General features: G+C 33.8%; 2 protein-coding genes and 2 non-coding genes across 7 annotated transcripts; 2 read left to right on the forward strand and 2 right to left on the reverse strand.

The window, feature by feature from the left end:
• Nucleotides 1-1,131: 1,131 nt before the first annotated feature.
• On the reverse strand, nucleotides 1,132-4,221 carry LOC118063352 (SWI/SNF complex component SNF12 homolog). Of its 3 annotated transcripts, none has more exons than XM_035077382.2 (3): nucleotides 4,035-4,221; nucleotides 1,957-3,836; nucleotides 1,132-1,484 (listed from the first exon to the last, which is right to left on the reverse strand). In XM_035077382.2, exons 2-3 carry the CDS (start codon nucleotides 3,552-3,554, stop codon nucleotides 1,412-1,414), a joined length of 1,671 nt encoding a protein of 556 aa, XP_034933273.1. In that variant the 5' UTR covers nucleotides 3,555-3,836; nucleotides 4,035-4,221; the 3' UTR covers nucleotides 1,132-1,411. The 3 variants fall into 3 exon arrangements, with proteins under 3 accessions (XP_034933273.1, XP_034933279.1, XP_034933269.1); XM_035077388.2 differs by having other exon boundaries at nucleotides 1,957-3,537; nucleotides 4,035-4,220; XM_035077378.2 differs by having other exon boundaries at nucleotides 1,957-4,221.
• Nucleotides 4,222-5,669: 1,448 nt separating this feature from the next.
• On the forward strand, nucleotides 5,670-5,739 carry LOC118027574 (small nucleolar RNA snoR74). The gene has a single exon (XR_004683851.1). It is a non-coding gene; the product is annotated as a small nucleolar RNA snoR74 (small nucleolar RNA).
• A 360-nt stretch (nucleotides 5,740-6,099) lies between these two features.
• On the forward strand, nucleotides 6,100-6,230 carry LOC118027567 (small nucleolar RNA snoR74). Its single transcript, XR_004683849.1, has one exon. It is a non-coding gene; the product is annotated as a small nucleolar RNA snoR74 (small nucleolar RNA).
• Nucleotides 6,231-8,595: 2,365 nt separating this feature from the next.
• Nucleotides 8,596-11,580, reverse strand: LOC118063375 (F-box/kelch-repeat protein At3g27150). 2 transcript variants are annotated; one of them, XM_035077398.2, is made up of 2 exons: nucleotides 11,331-11,580; nucleotides 8,596-10,510 (listed from the first exon to the last, which is right to left on the reverse strand). In XM_035077398.2, exon 2 carries the CDS (start codon nucleotides 10,476-10,478, stop codon nucleotides 9,174-9,176), a length of 1,305 nt encoding a protein of 434 aa, XP_034933289.1. In that variant the 5' UTR covers nucleotides 10,479-10,510; nucleotides 11,331-11,580; the 3' UTR covers nucleotides 8,596-9,173. The 2 variants fall into 2 exon arrangements, with proteins under 2 accessions (XP_034933289.1, XP_034933285.1); XM_035077394.2 differs by lacking the exon at nucleotides 11,331-11,580 and adding an exon at nucleotides 11,036-11,304.
• Nucleotides 11,581-16,692: the final 5,112 nt, after the last annotated feature.

Below are 16,692 nucleotides of genomic sequence, written 5' to 3' on the forward strand. Positions count from 1 at the left end.
TTTAAGGATTGAGATAACTCCATATAAGAAAAATTGAAATAAAATATAAGTTCAATACCCAATAAACCTAATGTTGAATATTAAAATTAAAAAAAAAAAAACTAAGTTTGGAATTAAAAAAAATCCTTAAAAATTTTGAGGATCAACATTAAAAAACCCTTGATATTTCATTGTTTATTGCTACAGTGGAATGCAAGTCATTTCCCAATATGTTAATGTTCCTAGCAACGTTTTAGCTACATGCTCCTGTAAATCAGTATTTGTTCCCATCTTGGTATGGATGGTTTGCAGGAGTGGATTGGGTGTGGGGAGCTAATATGAAAGTAAGGGTGCCATTAAATATTTCTATGTAAAATGTAAGAAGCTCAAGCAAAAAAAAAAAAATTTCAATTGTAATCAAAATACTTCTTTAAAAAACAAACCCTTAAGTTAACATTTCTGTAACTTTACCCCCTCCCAAATATACTTGTGATGTTACCTTGTAGATTGATATCAGTGTAGGGTCCTCAAGAACAAAAGCTTGTGATTTCCCATTATGCATTTTGGGGGGGGAAAGCTCTGTCATGTTCATGTCTCTAGTTGAACTTTGGCGTCACAACAATGCTTGCACAGCCACAGAAAAAGGCCAATCGAACATGAACCTGAAAGGAACCAAGAAAAAGGAACAAAAGCTCTGACATGTCCTAACTCCACACGTGGAGAATAAAAGGCATCTCATTCACCAAGCTACGGATTGTACTAGTTGTGTACCCGGCATAAGAAATGCCCATGATACGAGAATGAGGGCGCGAAATGATAGATGCCCAATCACAAGTCAACTGTCTATCTTGGTTACGTGCGCCGCACGCGCCATAATATCATAATAAAAACTCTCCAGGTGAATATGCAATCTATAGGAGTCTTATGTCATGTCCTTTCTACAGTGAGCAAATATCCCACAAGACCACAACAATCCCTGTCATAGATTCTCAGTGGCTTGTCGTTATCCATTATAACTAGCAAAAGCTAAAAGGAGAATCATGTCAATGAGCCTACCAATCAATGCGCAGCATTCACAGCATGATGCAAACCAGCACAAAGTTTAAAGCGGCTGTAAATGCATCATTCACAAAACTGACAAAACATAAGCTCTATGATAAGATGGCTTTTTTTTTCACTAGCATAATAATTCAACCAAGTATGAGGATAATTAAAGCCTAAGCGATGTTCAAAAAAAAAAAGAAAAAAACAACAGAAAGCTACCGAACCTATTTTGTTTTAATACAAGCATGAAAGCATTCCTCCCAGGGCCATTAGCAATAGGGCGATGATAGGCTGTACTATTTTCACAAAACAAAGGAGAAAATCTACAAATGCTAAGTGAAAGAATAAATGACAGGGTTACAGATCAGCAGCTCTTCAAACTCCCAACTCACATGCTCCGAGGAGCATCGCTTCCAGCAGCGGGCTTGCGGTTCAAATATCGAATAACAGCATCTTCAACCCTGTTCAATGACCAAATAAGTACAGATGAGTGGATGTTTCTTTTTAATTTTGTCATGTGCAGGCTTTCATAAATTGAATTAGATGACCAAATTTGTCTCTTTTTGACTAGGCATCCTTATGATGATATTGCAAATTCTGTGACTAAATAACAAAAACAAGCCCGATCATGTGATCAATTAACAGTTCTTGACATCAGAACTAAAAAGAAAAAAGTGAATAACAATTTGGCAAGTTGCAGGCTAAGCAATTGCATAATAGAACCCATATTTATCATCTTTCAAGTGACATTGTTTTGAGCAGGCAACAACATATCTGATATACATCTACAAGTCAAATTCTAAGATTATTCATCAAGTCAACCGTGGCATTCATATAATGTGTACATGGACAGTGGACCTAAAATAGAAGCTACGGATCAAATAGATGAAATGAAAGAGGTTCAAACAAGGAAAAATAGAAAATTAAACTCACCATGGCTGGTTAAAGAAATCTGAGCGGCGCTCTTTCTCGGCATTTCTACTAGCTTCTCCAGCTACCAGCTTCAAATCCTTGCTTTGAGATTCAATGAGAGCATTGACAAATTCGACAGGTGATTGACTAAATCCAAGGAAGAATGCGCGTCTCCGACGATGTTCATGAATTTTCCTTATAGCAGTACATATCGCCTCATCACAAGTATCAATCTCTTTATTCTTCTCAGCATTTGCCAACAAAGCAGACAACTCCCTCTGTATTGGGAATGGCACGTCAACCACCACATCATAGCAGACAGTTCCAGCTGGACTATTCCCCGACAGCTTAATTTTATGCTCCAAATGTATTGGCTGTGGAGGAGATAAATGCTGAGATATCCTCTGTGAAACCATCGTGAACTTCATCTTTGATTCCCCAAATACTTTCTGAAGAGGTGCGTCGCAATTGAAAAACGAAGGGTCCTCAGGGTTCTGCAGTTTCCTAGCCTTCACGTAATGCCAAATTGCAGCTATTATTCTAGGACGGGTTTCAACTTCTATACCAAGAACTTCCATCAAAGCTGGAGAGAGCTTATATTTCTCAGGCACATAATTCATTTCCAATCGTATATTCACAGAGAACTCTTTGTCCCCTTTTCTCTTGACTTCAAAACCCTCGTGAGGTGCAGGTGATCGAGCATGCTCCCATACAATGATATGATTATCAGGATATAGTCTCTGATCCAACTGAATTGTCACTCTCTTGAAAAAAGATGAGAACTTTGGGTACAACGGGTTTGATTTCTGGACTGCTCCAGGCTGGTCAGGGTCTACCCCATCTTCCAAGATTCTCCCGATAACTTTAAGAGTCCAAGTCGGAGGGTCAGCATTTGGCTTCTTGGGGATTGTTCTTATCTGATTGGAAAATGTATTGAAGACATAAATTCGAAGGGTTTTCTGAACACAAGGAGGGCTTTTAAGCGCCTCCTGGATGTCAACCTTCTTTCTAGCTAAAGCAGCATCAACACGGGTTTCAAACTCAAGAAGCTGGGTGTACAGAGCAGACTCAGGCAGAATTGCTGCTACTCTATCTTGTAGCTGCTTCTCTGGTAGCTTCTGCTTCTTCCTACGTGCAGCAGAAGAAAGATCCATGGGTTTCAATGGTGAAACCATGCTCGACATGGGAACACCAGGAGGTCTACCCAGAGGTTTCTGAGGGAGCCGTTTTGCACTAGCATTGCCAGGAGTCGAGAACGACGGTGAAGATGAACCCAAATTGCCTATTCCAGCACTCTGATTTTGGTTAAGAGAAACCCCTTGCGCTTGTAATTGAGCTTGGAATTGTGCATGAGCTGCTTGAACTTGAGCAGCGTGAGCTGCTTGTGCTTGAGCATGAGCCTGCTGCGCTTTCAAATGGGCTTGCAAAGTAGCCTGTGCTTGGGACAGCTGGAACTGACCACCCTGAAAGCCAGCACCCATCTGCGCTTGTTGTGGGAATGTTGGGTTCGCACCCATCGATGGATTGACCATCCCTGAATTCCCAAATGGTGACGAAGATTGCCCCAAACTCTTTGGCGGGTTATTATTGTTGTTGTTGTTGCTGTTGTTCATAGACATATCTAATCACTATATAAATTACCCACTAAATTAGCCTAAAAACAAGCTAAAACTACCAACCCCCAATTAGCTTCGAACACCCAAAGCATCTAAAACTCTGCCATAATTAAAACCTTAAAGAAACAAAAACCCACCAAAAATATGCAAATCTAAACAAATTTCCCCCCTTAGAAATCAGGAATCAAACTTGAATGGAAATAAAGAGCTATAAGCCCTAGATAAGCCCCAATCTTTAGCAGGAACGAACAGCGAATGAGCTTCAAGAGGCAGAAATGAAAAACCCTAATTTCACAAAAGATGTTAATTCAACCCCACTTTAACACAAATCATTTTGTTCTAGATAAGGAAGATAAAGACAGGAAATAAAAATCATGGGTATCTATCTAAAAGGGAACCTTGAAAAAAAATGAATAAAAGGTTTTGAGTTTGGATTTGTCAAAAGGAATTCAAATGAAAAAACCAGATGAGATGAAATCTTACAGAAGTGCCGTTAAGGTAAAAGTCTACTGCTTCTGGTTTTTTTTGGTAGTTGTTCTCTTCTGCTTCTTAGTGAGCTAAGGCTAAAGAGTTTGCAAATAGAGGAGAGAGAAGACTGGCTTTCCTTTCCTTTGCTTCGCTTTGTTTCTCTCTCTCTCTTTCTGTGTGCCTTTGTTTTCTTTTCCGTACGGAAAAGAGAGTGAGAGATAGAGTTCAACGTAGAGGACGACTTGTAGTTTTGGGGTGAACGACGTGTCGTTCCTAAAGAGAGTTGTTATAGAGAAGGTCTGTGTGAAGGGATAATGGGCTGAACCCCATGAGTATAGAAAGGCCTAAGACTTTCAAGCAAGCTTAGATTACAAGTCCGAAAACCTAAATCCAGCCTACCAATCAGAAAAGTTCTAGAAGAGAAATGGGGGATTTAAGTTTACATGAAATAAATAAATGGTGAAAATCATACATTCATTTATGGATTATGGCCATGACGTTGTGTTTTTTTTTATCAAAAAATAAAATAAAATTTGAAAAGGTCACTAAAGAGAAAACTATATAATGCAAAATCAGTTATGAAATAAAAACCAAGATTTGAAAAGAAAATACATTTGGTTCGTCTCGTAGTAGGATTCATTACTATATTTAACACAATAAAGCCAAATCTTGTAATGTAACGGACCAGCTCTAACAACTAGCATTAAACGGGATTTATTAGTTATTAAATAAGTTTTTTTTTTTTTAATTTTAATTACCTAGTAAAACGATCAAAATATTTGTGGAAACAAAAGGATTTAAAACTAACATCAAAAAACATTTTTATACCATCATAATAATTTTTTCATTATTATAATGTTATTTGAAGAGAAATTTGATCAATCCATCAAATTTATAATTCAAATTATGAGATTAAAATAATAAAAATATAAATTAAAATTAATTATAAAATTAATTCTTAATTAATATAATATTAAAAATGATGGAGTAGTTTTACTTTCTTTCTTTTTTTGGCCTTTTTTTCCCACGCAACATCTAGAGAAGGTGACAGTTCAGGGCAGAGGAGCTTGGTAGATATTGGAGGTAATTAAGGAATCTACAATTATAGTTAGTTGTGAGATATGGTATAAGTAATGTATTGGAGGGATTCCGAAGCTTCCGAGAAAAGATTAATGGTTAATGATGCTTTGATAAATTAGATGACCAATTTGTTTTTAAATAAGGACTAAAATATCATGAAAATAAAATAAAAAAAATTATTAAAATTATTTTAAAGACCAAAATGAACTTTTGTGAAAAAATTATTCACCCTTCTCAATAAATAGCATGTTCTTGTTCAGGGCAAATCTCATCTATTCTCCGGAGTCCAATCCAGTTCAGTCCAATTTCATTTATCCCGTCCTGTCCAGCGTTTCAAATGCACCCTGCAAATCTTATAGAAAGCAAGCCTTCGTCTAAACCCTAGCAGTCAGGGTTTAGCTCGCAAGGCAACAAAAGTGGGCAGTGGCACTGGAAACCTCTGGTCCTGGTCCTGGTTGATGCGTTTTGCATTTATAAACTCACTTGATGCATTTTGAATTTACAAAGTTGAAGTTTCCCTGCTGTCAAGTAATGGGGTGCTTGATTTTGTCTTGTTTTGAAACCTGATGAAAAAAAGCAGGGGCTTGTTGCCTTGTGAACAAGCCTCGTAAACTTCAGGGAATAGGATACATACAAATTTAACGAACACAAAATGTAGATGAAAAGAAATATCCCTTTTCATTTTATGCTATTTAGCAGTTTTTAATGTTGTATTTGTATATACCATGTAAGATGGATCTATTTTGAGGGTAAATGTATGGTTGAATTGGTGTGATTGTTTCGATATCTTGTTGGTAGTTGATTCTATTTGCCCTCGAAAGTCATGGGAAAGTCACTTCAGTTGTCTTAGGGTTGCCTTGAAAGGAAATGGCAATAAGATGACTACTATAAACGGATCCTGAATATAAAATTTTTTTTTATCATTGTATAAAGTTGAAGTTTGAATGTTATGAAGTAATGGGGTGCTTAATTTTGTGTTCCATTGATGTTAAAACCTGATAAAAAAGCAGGGGCTTGTTGCCAATGTGAACAAGTCTCTCGTGAATGTCGGGGGAACTAATTGCATTGTTCTTGGGTGAGTCTTTAAAGGCAGTGCCAATGACTAAAGGTTCAGTGAATGATGCTACATGGCAATCTTGTTATTGTTTTATTGGCACATGCTATGTGAGAGGTACTTGCTTTTTGTAGGAATTTATATGGTTGGATCTGTGTAACTATAGATTGCAAAAGGTTGGATATCCTATTCTTAGTGATTCTATGTATATACTTGGAAGTACTGTGGAAAATCACATTTGTTTCTGTTTCTTTAAAAGATTAAATGTGTGGTTTACTATGATATGTCGATGGGATGGCACTTGACTTGAATTTTTTCAATGGGTTATTTACAGTTGCATTTGTCTTGGTGATTCTCAGAACAAGAAGGACCGCCTGTGCATTCAGGAAATCTAAGACTAAAAGGTATTTGAAGATGTCCTGGCCTCCATACAAGCCATTCCCTTCATGCAAATCTGTGGTGGTGTTGACCGAACTGCTCAAGCAAAGAATCATCATTCAAATGGCCTCTTAAATCACCAGATTTATCCTTGATTTGCTTTTACTTAGTTACTCTTAAGTATGATCTTCAATTCATAACGATGTGCAGTCCTTGTTGATCGACCTGCGTGCCGTGAAGGGTCTGGTTATGGATTCTCTGTGCATATCTCATATTTGAGCATAGAAACAGAGGCAACTAGCCCACAGTGGTTATGGTAGAATTAGCTGTGAGTTTGATCTTTCTTTTCCTTTTCCTTTCTCCTCTCCAAGCTACAGCCTAGTGCATTTTCCTAACAGCATGTTATTGCTCCTTCTGCAGCACATTTTTCATAGCAAGTCCGTATTGAGTTCGATTTTGTCCAAAAAGGGAGGACCAATCAAGGAGGAGGTAACTTGCTAAACCATTGTTGGCATCTTAAAGCAGTGATCCATCAACTTTCAGATGATTGCAAGCACAACATTTATTCAATGGATACACAACAAGAAGGAGATTCTTTGTAATTTAGAATAGCATTTTGAATTTGTATAGCGAAGAGGCTTCAAGAGAAATCAAGTCAAGTTTCTACACTGCTTGAAGTTGTTGTAGACATCTGGGTGCCTTTGAAACATTACACTGGAAAAAAGAACAGAGGATGCAAAGGATGATCTAAATTTTACTTCACGTGCTATGTGGACCTCAGAAACGCAACGACTTGCTTCACTGTGACGGATCCTGTGAATGCAGCTGAAGGTCTTCCTCGAAATACCAGATTATGCTAAACGACTGAAATTTGCTTTATAAGATCCCTTTTATGATCTTTCCCTCAACATCTTTGTTTATGGAAATTACAAATTGGGGGAGAGATATTGTGGTATAATTTGTTGGATTTGCAGCCTGAAACTCAGCTGGCGTCGAGAAAAATCAAGATAGCACAAGCTATATGCAGCTGTAATCCTTCCATGGATGCAATGGCCTTGCTAGCCGGGGATGGAAATTTAATCTGAATTCAATACATTTTGATATTATCTGAATAAATAAGCATTCTTTAGATAATAATTATCTTATCCGATATTTAACAGATAAAGTATATATATTATCAAACCGACTTGAAACTCGTTTGAACCTAACCCGTAATATATATTGGTATTATATAAATATATTTGTATAACATTTAATTTTTTTTATATAAATATATATAATATGATATATTACATCTCAGACATAAAATACATCTAATATTTATTATTAATATGCATATACATACTTCAAATATATATATATTAACTATTTTATTTTTTATTGAATAATAAAAAATAGCAAATAATGGATACCCAAAACCCTATATATAATTTATAAGAATCTAAATTTTGTACTTAATAAATAATGAATGAATAGAGTAGAGGTACAGATATAAAAAAATCCAAGCCGTGCTATTTCCATCCCTACCTGGAAGCAAATTTGTCTCGATTTCTTTTTGTTCATCTCACTTCTCAGAAGCTTTTCTTCCTGCAAGGCATGTATTTGCATCAAGAACCCTATTGTGGGGGGATGCGTTTACGAAACTTGAAATGCATATCATCTCATGGTGGTAGATCATCTGTCAGTATCTTCTGCCACGTAAAATCTAATGCAGAAAAAGTTGAAAAGACAAAACATTATAGTTGCTCTTAGAAATGATGGTTGACTGTATCTAGGGTTATATCAGCAGTCAGCAACTACGAAGCAATCTTTAGTGCTGATTTTGAAGAATTTATGTTCCCTTTGCATTCCTGCAGTAACTTTGCAAGAACCTTCAAAGCGATCCAGGTTACATTCTCGTGGTTAGTGGAAAATTCATTTTCACGAATTAACTGTGGAGTCAAACCAGCAAACTGTTCCAAATTAAGAATCATTGACGGCAGTGGAACATGACAATTCTCCACGGGATTTGCTTGGGCAACAACTCAGCTTATTTGGGTGTGGCGTTGCTTTATACTCTCCCCACTTCTTTTCTGGACAATTTTGGTGAAAATACCCTACTGGAACGTGATGAACTGCACTTCATGATGGTAATAGAAATCAAGTAGATGGAACAGGAAAAAGGAATAATAAAATGTTTTGACAAACAGAGTTAAGAGTATCAACTATCCCAATTCAGTAAACAGGCAATGCTCCTTTGCTGTACCGATCTTTCAAGAGTTCCAACAAATCTAACCTAGACTCGTTGGTATCAAGGTCATAATTATTGCCTTATGTTCCTTGATCTGAATATGACATCAAACAAAATGACAAGCTGTGTTATCAGAAGATAACATCAAAGCCAGAACACAGTTCAACATGCCAAGATCCGAAGTCATTGAGAATAAAAGTACATACAAGACACTCGACCGCTATAATTCAGCTAGGTTTCTTAAATACCCACATCCACCACACAATCTGGAGAGACACCTAACGAAATACCTGAGGATGTATTGAAAATATATATTGAAGCATCTAGTGTGCCAAATCCTAATTTCAAATGTAGCTATTATTCGATACTCATATAACAACTCTATAGAGTTACTGCCTAGGAGTGTCAAAATTCAAGCTACCATAACAGAGCAGTTCAATATAAAGTTACTCAGCCTGTTTTTGCCACACTCAAGAGGCCTCCAAAGCAATTCTTCAGCTTCAGAATCAGGTCTGCAGGTGTATATAGCCATGCCATCCCCGGAATAAGTAACTGTGGATGTAGATGCACCTATTACAAGTAGTTCATTGCCCAGAGACTTGAAGGCTACACCCCATCCTTTGTTAGAATCTGCTCTTACCGGCACTGCTCCTAATTTCTTCCATGTTCTGCTCTTTTTCAAGTATACCTTCAACTGGTTTGATGAAGGCTCAAGGGAGTAAAGCTCATTGTTCACAACAGCAATGAGGGGTGGAGATTGGAAAGTAGCGATTGGTGTATCCTCCAACATGTCTGGGATCAGGTCCCATGCCTTTTTATCCTCATCATAGACTTCAGCACAAGTCAGAACATTTCCCTCCTCGTTCCGTCCTCCAATCACATAAAATTTTTTATCCATGAAACAACCAGAGCAAAGCTTTCTTCTTTGCCGCATCCTTGGAAGGTCTTCCCATGATTTAGTATCTGGATTATATTTCTCTGCGGAATTTAGAACATCAACACCAGTGCCGGTCACTCCACCAGCTACAAAAGCAAAGGCACCACAGGATGCAGACGCAAACAAACACCTAGGATTGATCATGGAAGGACCCTTATTCCAGCTGTTTGTTTCCAATTCATATCTCCAAACAACAACCCCCTCTATCTCCCTGCCTGAAATAATCAGATGGGTCCCTGCACAAAGGGATTCCTTATCTCCAAAAGAGAAACAACAGTCTGCTGGTAGATCTGGAAGTTTCCTGCGAGAACAGAATTGTCTATCAAATCCCCACCAACTTTTGTCCCCGGTTGCAAAAATAAAAACAGATGATTCTCTAACACCAATTTCCCTCCTAATCTTAAAGAGCTCACCACTCTTTACAAGAGAGAGTATCCGCTTGTTCACGTTTGGAAACTTCCAGTACTCTGATCTTGGAACTCTTGCTAAAATCAGATTCTCTAGCTCATCACTAAGTTGGGGAGCGTAGGAGTAATCTGCATCCTGAGGTTTTACATTTGACGAACCAACTCTACCATTGCTGCAAGAGAAATTATAACACCTCGATCCTCCTCTACTAATTTCACAAACACCATTCTTTTTCATCGGGGGGCTATTAGAAGTAATCCAAGAGCTATTGCCAGAGTCCTCTGCCAGCATCCTTTTCTTACTAAGATCAGGATCATTTCTGCTCACATCCCCTATTCCATCTTCACTCCCCAACTCTTTTCCTTTGGACATGGATCAAAGACCTTTTCAAAGCCTGAAATTCTCTGTCATCGAAAGAACAGAACAAATAAGAAATGCCAGATTATCATCAACAATCAAAATACCAATATGCAAAATTCATAATATTTGAAAAACATAAAGCAAACAATTTTGTTTTCAACAGCTAAACAGATGAGTGAATATGGATACACCTTGCTAAAAAACTAATCCCCTGAGAGTTTTCATACTATAGGAAATTATAAGATATACGTTAAAGATCTAGAAGCAGCAGTTTCTACCCAGGTGATAAATTAAATCAATTAACCATTTCGAAGACACGAAACTAATCAAAAGTAACAAAAAGAAAATCTCCCGACCCAAGAGATTAAAGAGGATATGAACCCAGAAACATGGCTTGGATTTAGATTCCAAAAATGGGTTAACGAGAATACCAACTACATAGACAAAGCAAACCCAGATGAAAACTTAACAGCTCTATGCCATGAATCAAACTTGATCAAGATTCCATTAATGAATTAATAAGAACATGATTCAAATTCAAGCAAGAAACAGTGTACATATCCACCAACCTCAAACGATATATTGAAGTTCGAAATCAAAGAACACTTCTGTATCACCAGTTGATCAAAACAACAGAGTGAATCAACCCCAACAACAAAAAAACAATTTAACAAGATGAGAGCTTTAACCAAATTAGCCAAAAGGAAGGAGAAAGTACAGTGAGATGGATTAGATTGGTATGTAATCCAAAAGTCAAAAGAACACAAAATGGATACACACCCAACAAAGCAAGGCCAAAAAAGTACCAAGAAACGTTCTTCAGACAAAACATATATACACACAAACAGAGAGAGGGAGGCGTACCAGTTAAGGTAATTCCTAGTCAAGTCAAGTCAAAGGAAGTGAAGTAAATGAAGGGACGGTTATAAAGAGAGATAGAGAAAATAAATCATCAAAGAAACGAGGGTTTTAAGGGTTAGAATTAAGAGAAAAAAGATAGAGAAAATATTTAAAAATCGAGAAGGAAAGAGAGAGGAAGAGCAGAAGGAGGAGATAGAGAGAGGTTTATAATAAGTGTATGGATGATGGTGAAAGAGTTCAATTTGAAGACAACCCATTTGTTAGAGAGGATTTCTTTTCTTTTTTTCTAAAAAAACAAAACAAAAAAAGCCTGATTAATTTAGCTTGAGTTATTGTTTGTGGGATTATAATACAATTAATTTAATTATTCATTTTCAGTTGTTCTTCTTCTTCTTTTGGCTGCTACTACCATCATCGCCTCCAACAACACAACAAAGCATTAACTATCAATCTTTTTCTTTTTCTTTTTCTTTTTCCTTTTCTTTTTGTATGGTAATTTATAATTTCCTTTTCAAGAATGAGGATTCATTATGCAACATTGTTTTTCTTTTTCTTTTTCTATTTATTTATTTGGTATGATAGAATCAAAGTAAATTTATTTCTCAAATGATTAAATTTTTTAAAATTCTTTTAAGAATTTGTTTTCCAACTATCAATAATTTCTTTTTTGATACTTCTAAACTATGTTATATTTAAATTCAAGTATTTTTTTAGTTTTATTTTTTTAAGGTGTCATCCAACTGTTATATAAAAAAAAACATTTTAATTATTTTAAAAATAATATTTTACATGCAAGGAAAAAGAATTAAGGAAAGCTTGATCTAATATATTTATGATCTCGTGAACAATTGATTATGTTAAGAAAGTATATCCTTTCATGGTTTGATCAATTGATTATATTAAAAAAGTATATCCTTTCATGGTTTGATCAATCAACTTCCTTGCATGTTTGAAATTCCATCCAATGGTTTGAAGCATGTGGGTCAAAACGATGAACATGTCTTAATCCCTTAATCCTAGTCGTTAAAATTTTAATTTTTGGTTATTATATATATATATTGGTTTTAAGGCTAAGAACATTAACATGTTTTAAAATATGATTATAATTATTTTTTAAAGTGTTTTTCACTTATAAATATATTTAAATAATATTTTTTTATATTTTTTAAGAATTATTTTTTATATTAGCACATCAAAATAATTTTAAAATATCAAAAATATATTAATTTGAAGGAAAGAAAAAAATAAAAATAAAATTTATTTTTTAAAAAAAAATATTTTTAAAATATAAAAATAAACAATTCTTATAAAATTCGGTAAGACGTGGTATTTCTCATCTCTTTCTTCTGTTGTGTAAAGCAAGAAAAAAATGATATGTTGAGGAGAACCATAATAATGAGATGTTTTTTGTTTGATTAGGAAAGTGTCAAAAGTCCATTTTGATGGGTGAGCTTATAGCTAGCGTGGAAGAAATCAAGGCTTTTGAAAACGATTTTATGCTGTTTTGTTGAGTCCGGTGTCATGGGCATAATTATCACATCCCATCTAATTACGACTTGGTTAGGGATAATTGGATGAGTAAACTTAAATCCATTTTAAGATAACACATTTTGAAAAATAAAAATAAAAATAAAAATAAAATAAAAATAAAAATAAAAATTACTTTGAATCAAAATAATAAAGAGTTATATTTGAAGTTTATCTAATTAGATCTTATCCAAGTTTAATCAAGCCAATTAAATAACATGTGACTGGATCAACTTTTTAAACAAGTCAAAAGCAAATCTAATCCAATTTAAAAATAAAGAGATTACAAAATTTTTCCATAGAGCTAGAACAAATTTGATAACTATGATGGTGAGTAGTTACTAATTTGGATTCTAATTTTTATTTTTTCTATATTATTAATATAGGTAAATATTTATATATTTACAAAAAAATAAATTAAGAATTTTTAAATCACCTTAATTTATGTAATTTTCTTCTAATGATCATTGGCTTGTCTTTTTGTAAGCAATATAGGGTATGAATTCATATTTTCTTTTTAGTTTTTTTGTCGGTAAAGTGAATTCGTTCATGCAGCTTATCTTAATTTTTGTAATTTTCTTCCAACGAGAATTGACTTCTTTTTTTGTAAGCAATATATATAGGGTGTGAATTCACATTTATTTTTTATATTTTTTTTTGTTGGTAGAGTGAATTTGTTTATGCAGTTCAATTCTTTTTTAAAAATATTTTTTAAATTTTTTTATATAAAAATGCATCAAATTAATACACGATAAATGTTTTCATATTTTTATTAGTTTTGATGTACAGATAGAAAAAATAAAAAAAGTTTAGAAAAATTATTTTAATATATTTTTAATAAATAAAAAATATTATAGTAAGAGCACCCTGCACGATGACACTAATTTAGACCGTATTTTGGGATGCAGAGAGGAACAAGAGACTATTGTTTCTAAAAGAAAAGGTTGTGTCGACTAATTTGAACCTCTTCTTTTATCAGATCTTGTAAGATGAGCTTTGCGGAAGCAATTCGAATCACGTTGTTGTATAATCTTGACCTAAACAAATCCTTTGATTTTGTAGTGGAAACGAGGCTAGAAATTAAAAACTTTTTCATGTAGCACTTGTACTTAGTTTTAGTTAATCAAATTATTTATTTGTCAGTGTTTCAAGAAGACTGGTAATCATAATTAAAGAGATTGAACGTACGAGTGAACCATTCTTGTTCTAATGTGTAATGCCACGCATATAAAGCAAACATGGCCAAATATTTATTAAAAAATAAAAATCAGGTTCTGGAGGTCAATAGTTAGCTAGAATCTCACAAATCTCATAGCTGTTAAAAATTTATAATCTTTAATTTCAAGGCTCATGAAACTTATTGAGATGCGCACAAACTAACATAGATATCCATGTTAATTTTTTTAAAAAAATATTTTAATGAAAAAAATTAAAAAAACAAGTTAAAAGTAGGGTTTTATTCTAGAATAAACTTTAATTGTTTTCAAAACAAGTTATGATGTTGGGATGAAGTGTATTTTTTTAGCTATTATTTTTTTATTCAGATGCTATGTTTTTATTTTTATCTATTTAAGTTATTAATATTTTATTTAATTATATATTGTCAATTCAATATATTAAGTGTATATATGTGTTGGGTGTCTCTTGGTACATATACGATAGAAAGGAGTTACGATGAAGAAAATATGAAAACAAATTAATTACATTTAGTGTCCAACTTTTTATTATTTTTCTGTTTCATGCTATAAATAAAATGATAATTCTTTTGCCAATTAGAATTCGAGTTTAGTTTTATCAAGACATTTCATATATATTCAAACTCTAAATAAATAAATAAAAATATTTGAAAAAAACAAAAACTATCTTCCCATTATACCCGAAAGCTAGTTGAGCTTTAACCCCTTGTTGAAAACCCAAAAGAAGAAAGAAAAGTAAAGAATCCAAGCAGCAGCTCAATCATGATTATCAAGACACAAGTACTTTTATAAATGTTGATTGGTACCAACTAATATAATCCGATTAGGCCAATTACTGCCTACCTTTTTTGTTTGGAATTTTAGCTGTAACGCTAAGGTAATTAGGTCAAACTCTCGCACAAAATTACGTGTTAGTGACGTTTGATGCCTTGAGTTCTGTATAAATTTTACATCAAAATTATTCAGCAGAATTCTCTCTTAATTAATATATATATCTCTTGTTTCTCCTGGTAAAAACAAAGACAAGGGACATATTTATCTCTTAATTAACTATCATTGAAAACTAAATTGAAAGCCAAAAAAAAAAAAAAAATTCCAATTGAGTCCCACATCCATTGAACATTATCCAATTAACTCTCATCTTAGAATTCTTACTTTTAAAAAAAAGTGAAAAGGACTTGTTTTCTCAAGATAATGCACCACTTCTAGACTGGTGGGTAATGCATGATAGATGGAGGATTCAATTGATAACTGCGACAAATGTGTCATTTTCTTGTAAGAAATAATAACAATAACATTTTCTTGTAAGAAATAATAATAATAATAATAATAAAAGTCCTCCTGCGTGTTGTGGCCAGGATTTTTCCTTCATGAATTGGCTTTAGATGTTTCTTGTTAGCAGCACTTGGCACTAAAAAAAGAAAAAAAAAAAAAAAGAAGAAGCTTGGGGGGAGTTAATCCACGAGGACTTCAAAGGGTTCATCCTTAATTATTAATCAAAGTTTCTAAGTGAACAATTTGGAATTGAGAGAATTGGCAAAGCTGACTCTTTTGTCGTTTGCCTTTACGAATTTGAAATTTTCTTCTTTCATTTATCTTTTCCCTCTTTGAACATCCAGACAACAAGCAAACCAGAAACCTGACAGCAATTATCACTTATTCAATTATGCTCGATATAAGTTATGCTCTTTTTTTTTTTCCTTAAAAAAAACCTTTTAATATGATTTATGGATGTATTTTCCTCATCGATTTAAGTGTATCTAGAAAAAATAAAACCTTTCTAAAAAAAAAAAGAAATTAAATCTTTTTTTCACCCAGCTTATAGTTACAAAATTAATAAGAAATTTTTTGTGGCTCAGTAATAAGAAATTGAGATTAAAAGGTTTGTTAATGATCTTAAATTTGAACTTTGTACTTGATAATATAATGATCATTAGAGGCTTACATGGTCGTTAATTTCAAGATTTATGGAATTAGTTAAGGTTTATGCAAGCTAGCCTGGACACCTATATTAATAATAATAAAAAATTTAATGGGAGATTTAGGTTGAAAAACTGAATTTAATAAAAGAATAAAAAGAGAGACCATAAGATTAATTTATATCCAAAAAAAACATAATATAAAAAGAGATCATTACCGGTTTTTTCTTTGCGGCAAAAACTAATATTCTTTCTTCCAAAAAAAAAAAAAAATTTTGTCAGACAATTAGATGCTTTAAGAATCCTGGAGCTTACTTATTCAATTTGAAGTCTAATTAAGTGTTCATCTTTCTTTCTTTTCTGCTGTATGGTGAAGATATTCTTCGACCAGTTGATTGAAACTAAATTTATTATTGGACGGTCATAAGAACATACCTCTCGCATTGATTTAATTCATTAAAATAAATAAATCATTTATAATACATGGTCCTGGATAGTGGCAATAGGGTTTGAATCTATAAAGTCAAAGAATAAAGCAAACGCCCTCAGCCACCATACCAACCTCCTCTTTAGAGTCAATAAAAATAAATATAACAAGCGAGTTTTAACGAGGATGATCTAGTTAGTATCACAACCGATGATCCTTAGCCATTATATCTGTTAATTTGCTGTAAGATTTGATAGTTTTATCCCATGAAATTAACTAGACCCGCCTGCAAGAAC

Source organism: Populus alba, chromosome 1 (genome assembly GCF_005239225.2).
Source record: "Populus alba chromosome 1, ASM523922v2, whole genome shotgun sequence".
Taxonomy (NCBI): domain Eukaryota; kingdom Viridiplantae; phylum Streptophyta; class Magnoliopsida; order Malpighiales; family Salicaceae; genus Populus; species Populus alba.

What these genes read in the sequence shown, in the direction of transcription:
- LOC118063352 (XM_035077382.2), bottom strand. Translation starts at nt 3,554, where the DNA reads ATGTCTATGAACAACAGCAACAACAACAACAATAATAACCCGCCAAAG. An exon ending in GATTTCTTTAACCAGCCATG is followed by an intron (nt 1,485 to 1,956) that starts GTGAGTTTAATT and finishes GTCATTGAACAG; the next exon opens with GGTTGAAGATGCTGTTATTC.
- LOC118063375 (XM_035077398.2), bottom strand. Translation starts at nt 10,478, where the DNA reads ATGTCCAAAGGAAAAGAGTTGGGGAGTGAAGATGGAATAGGGGATGTG.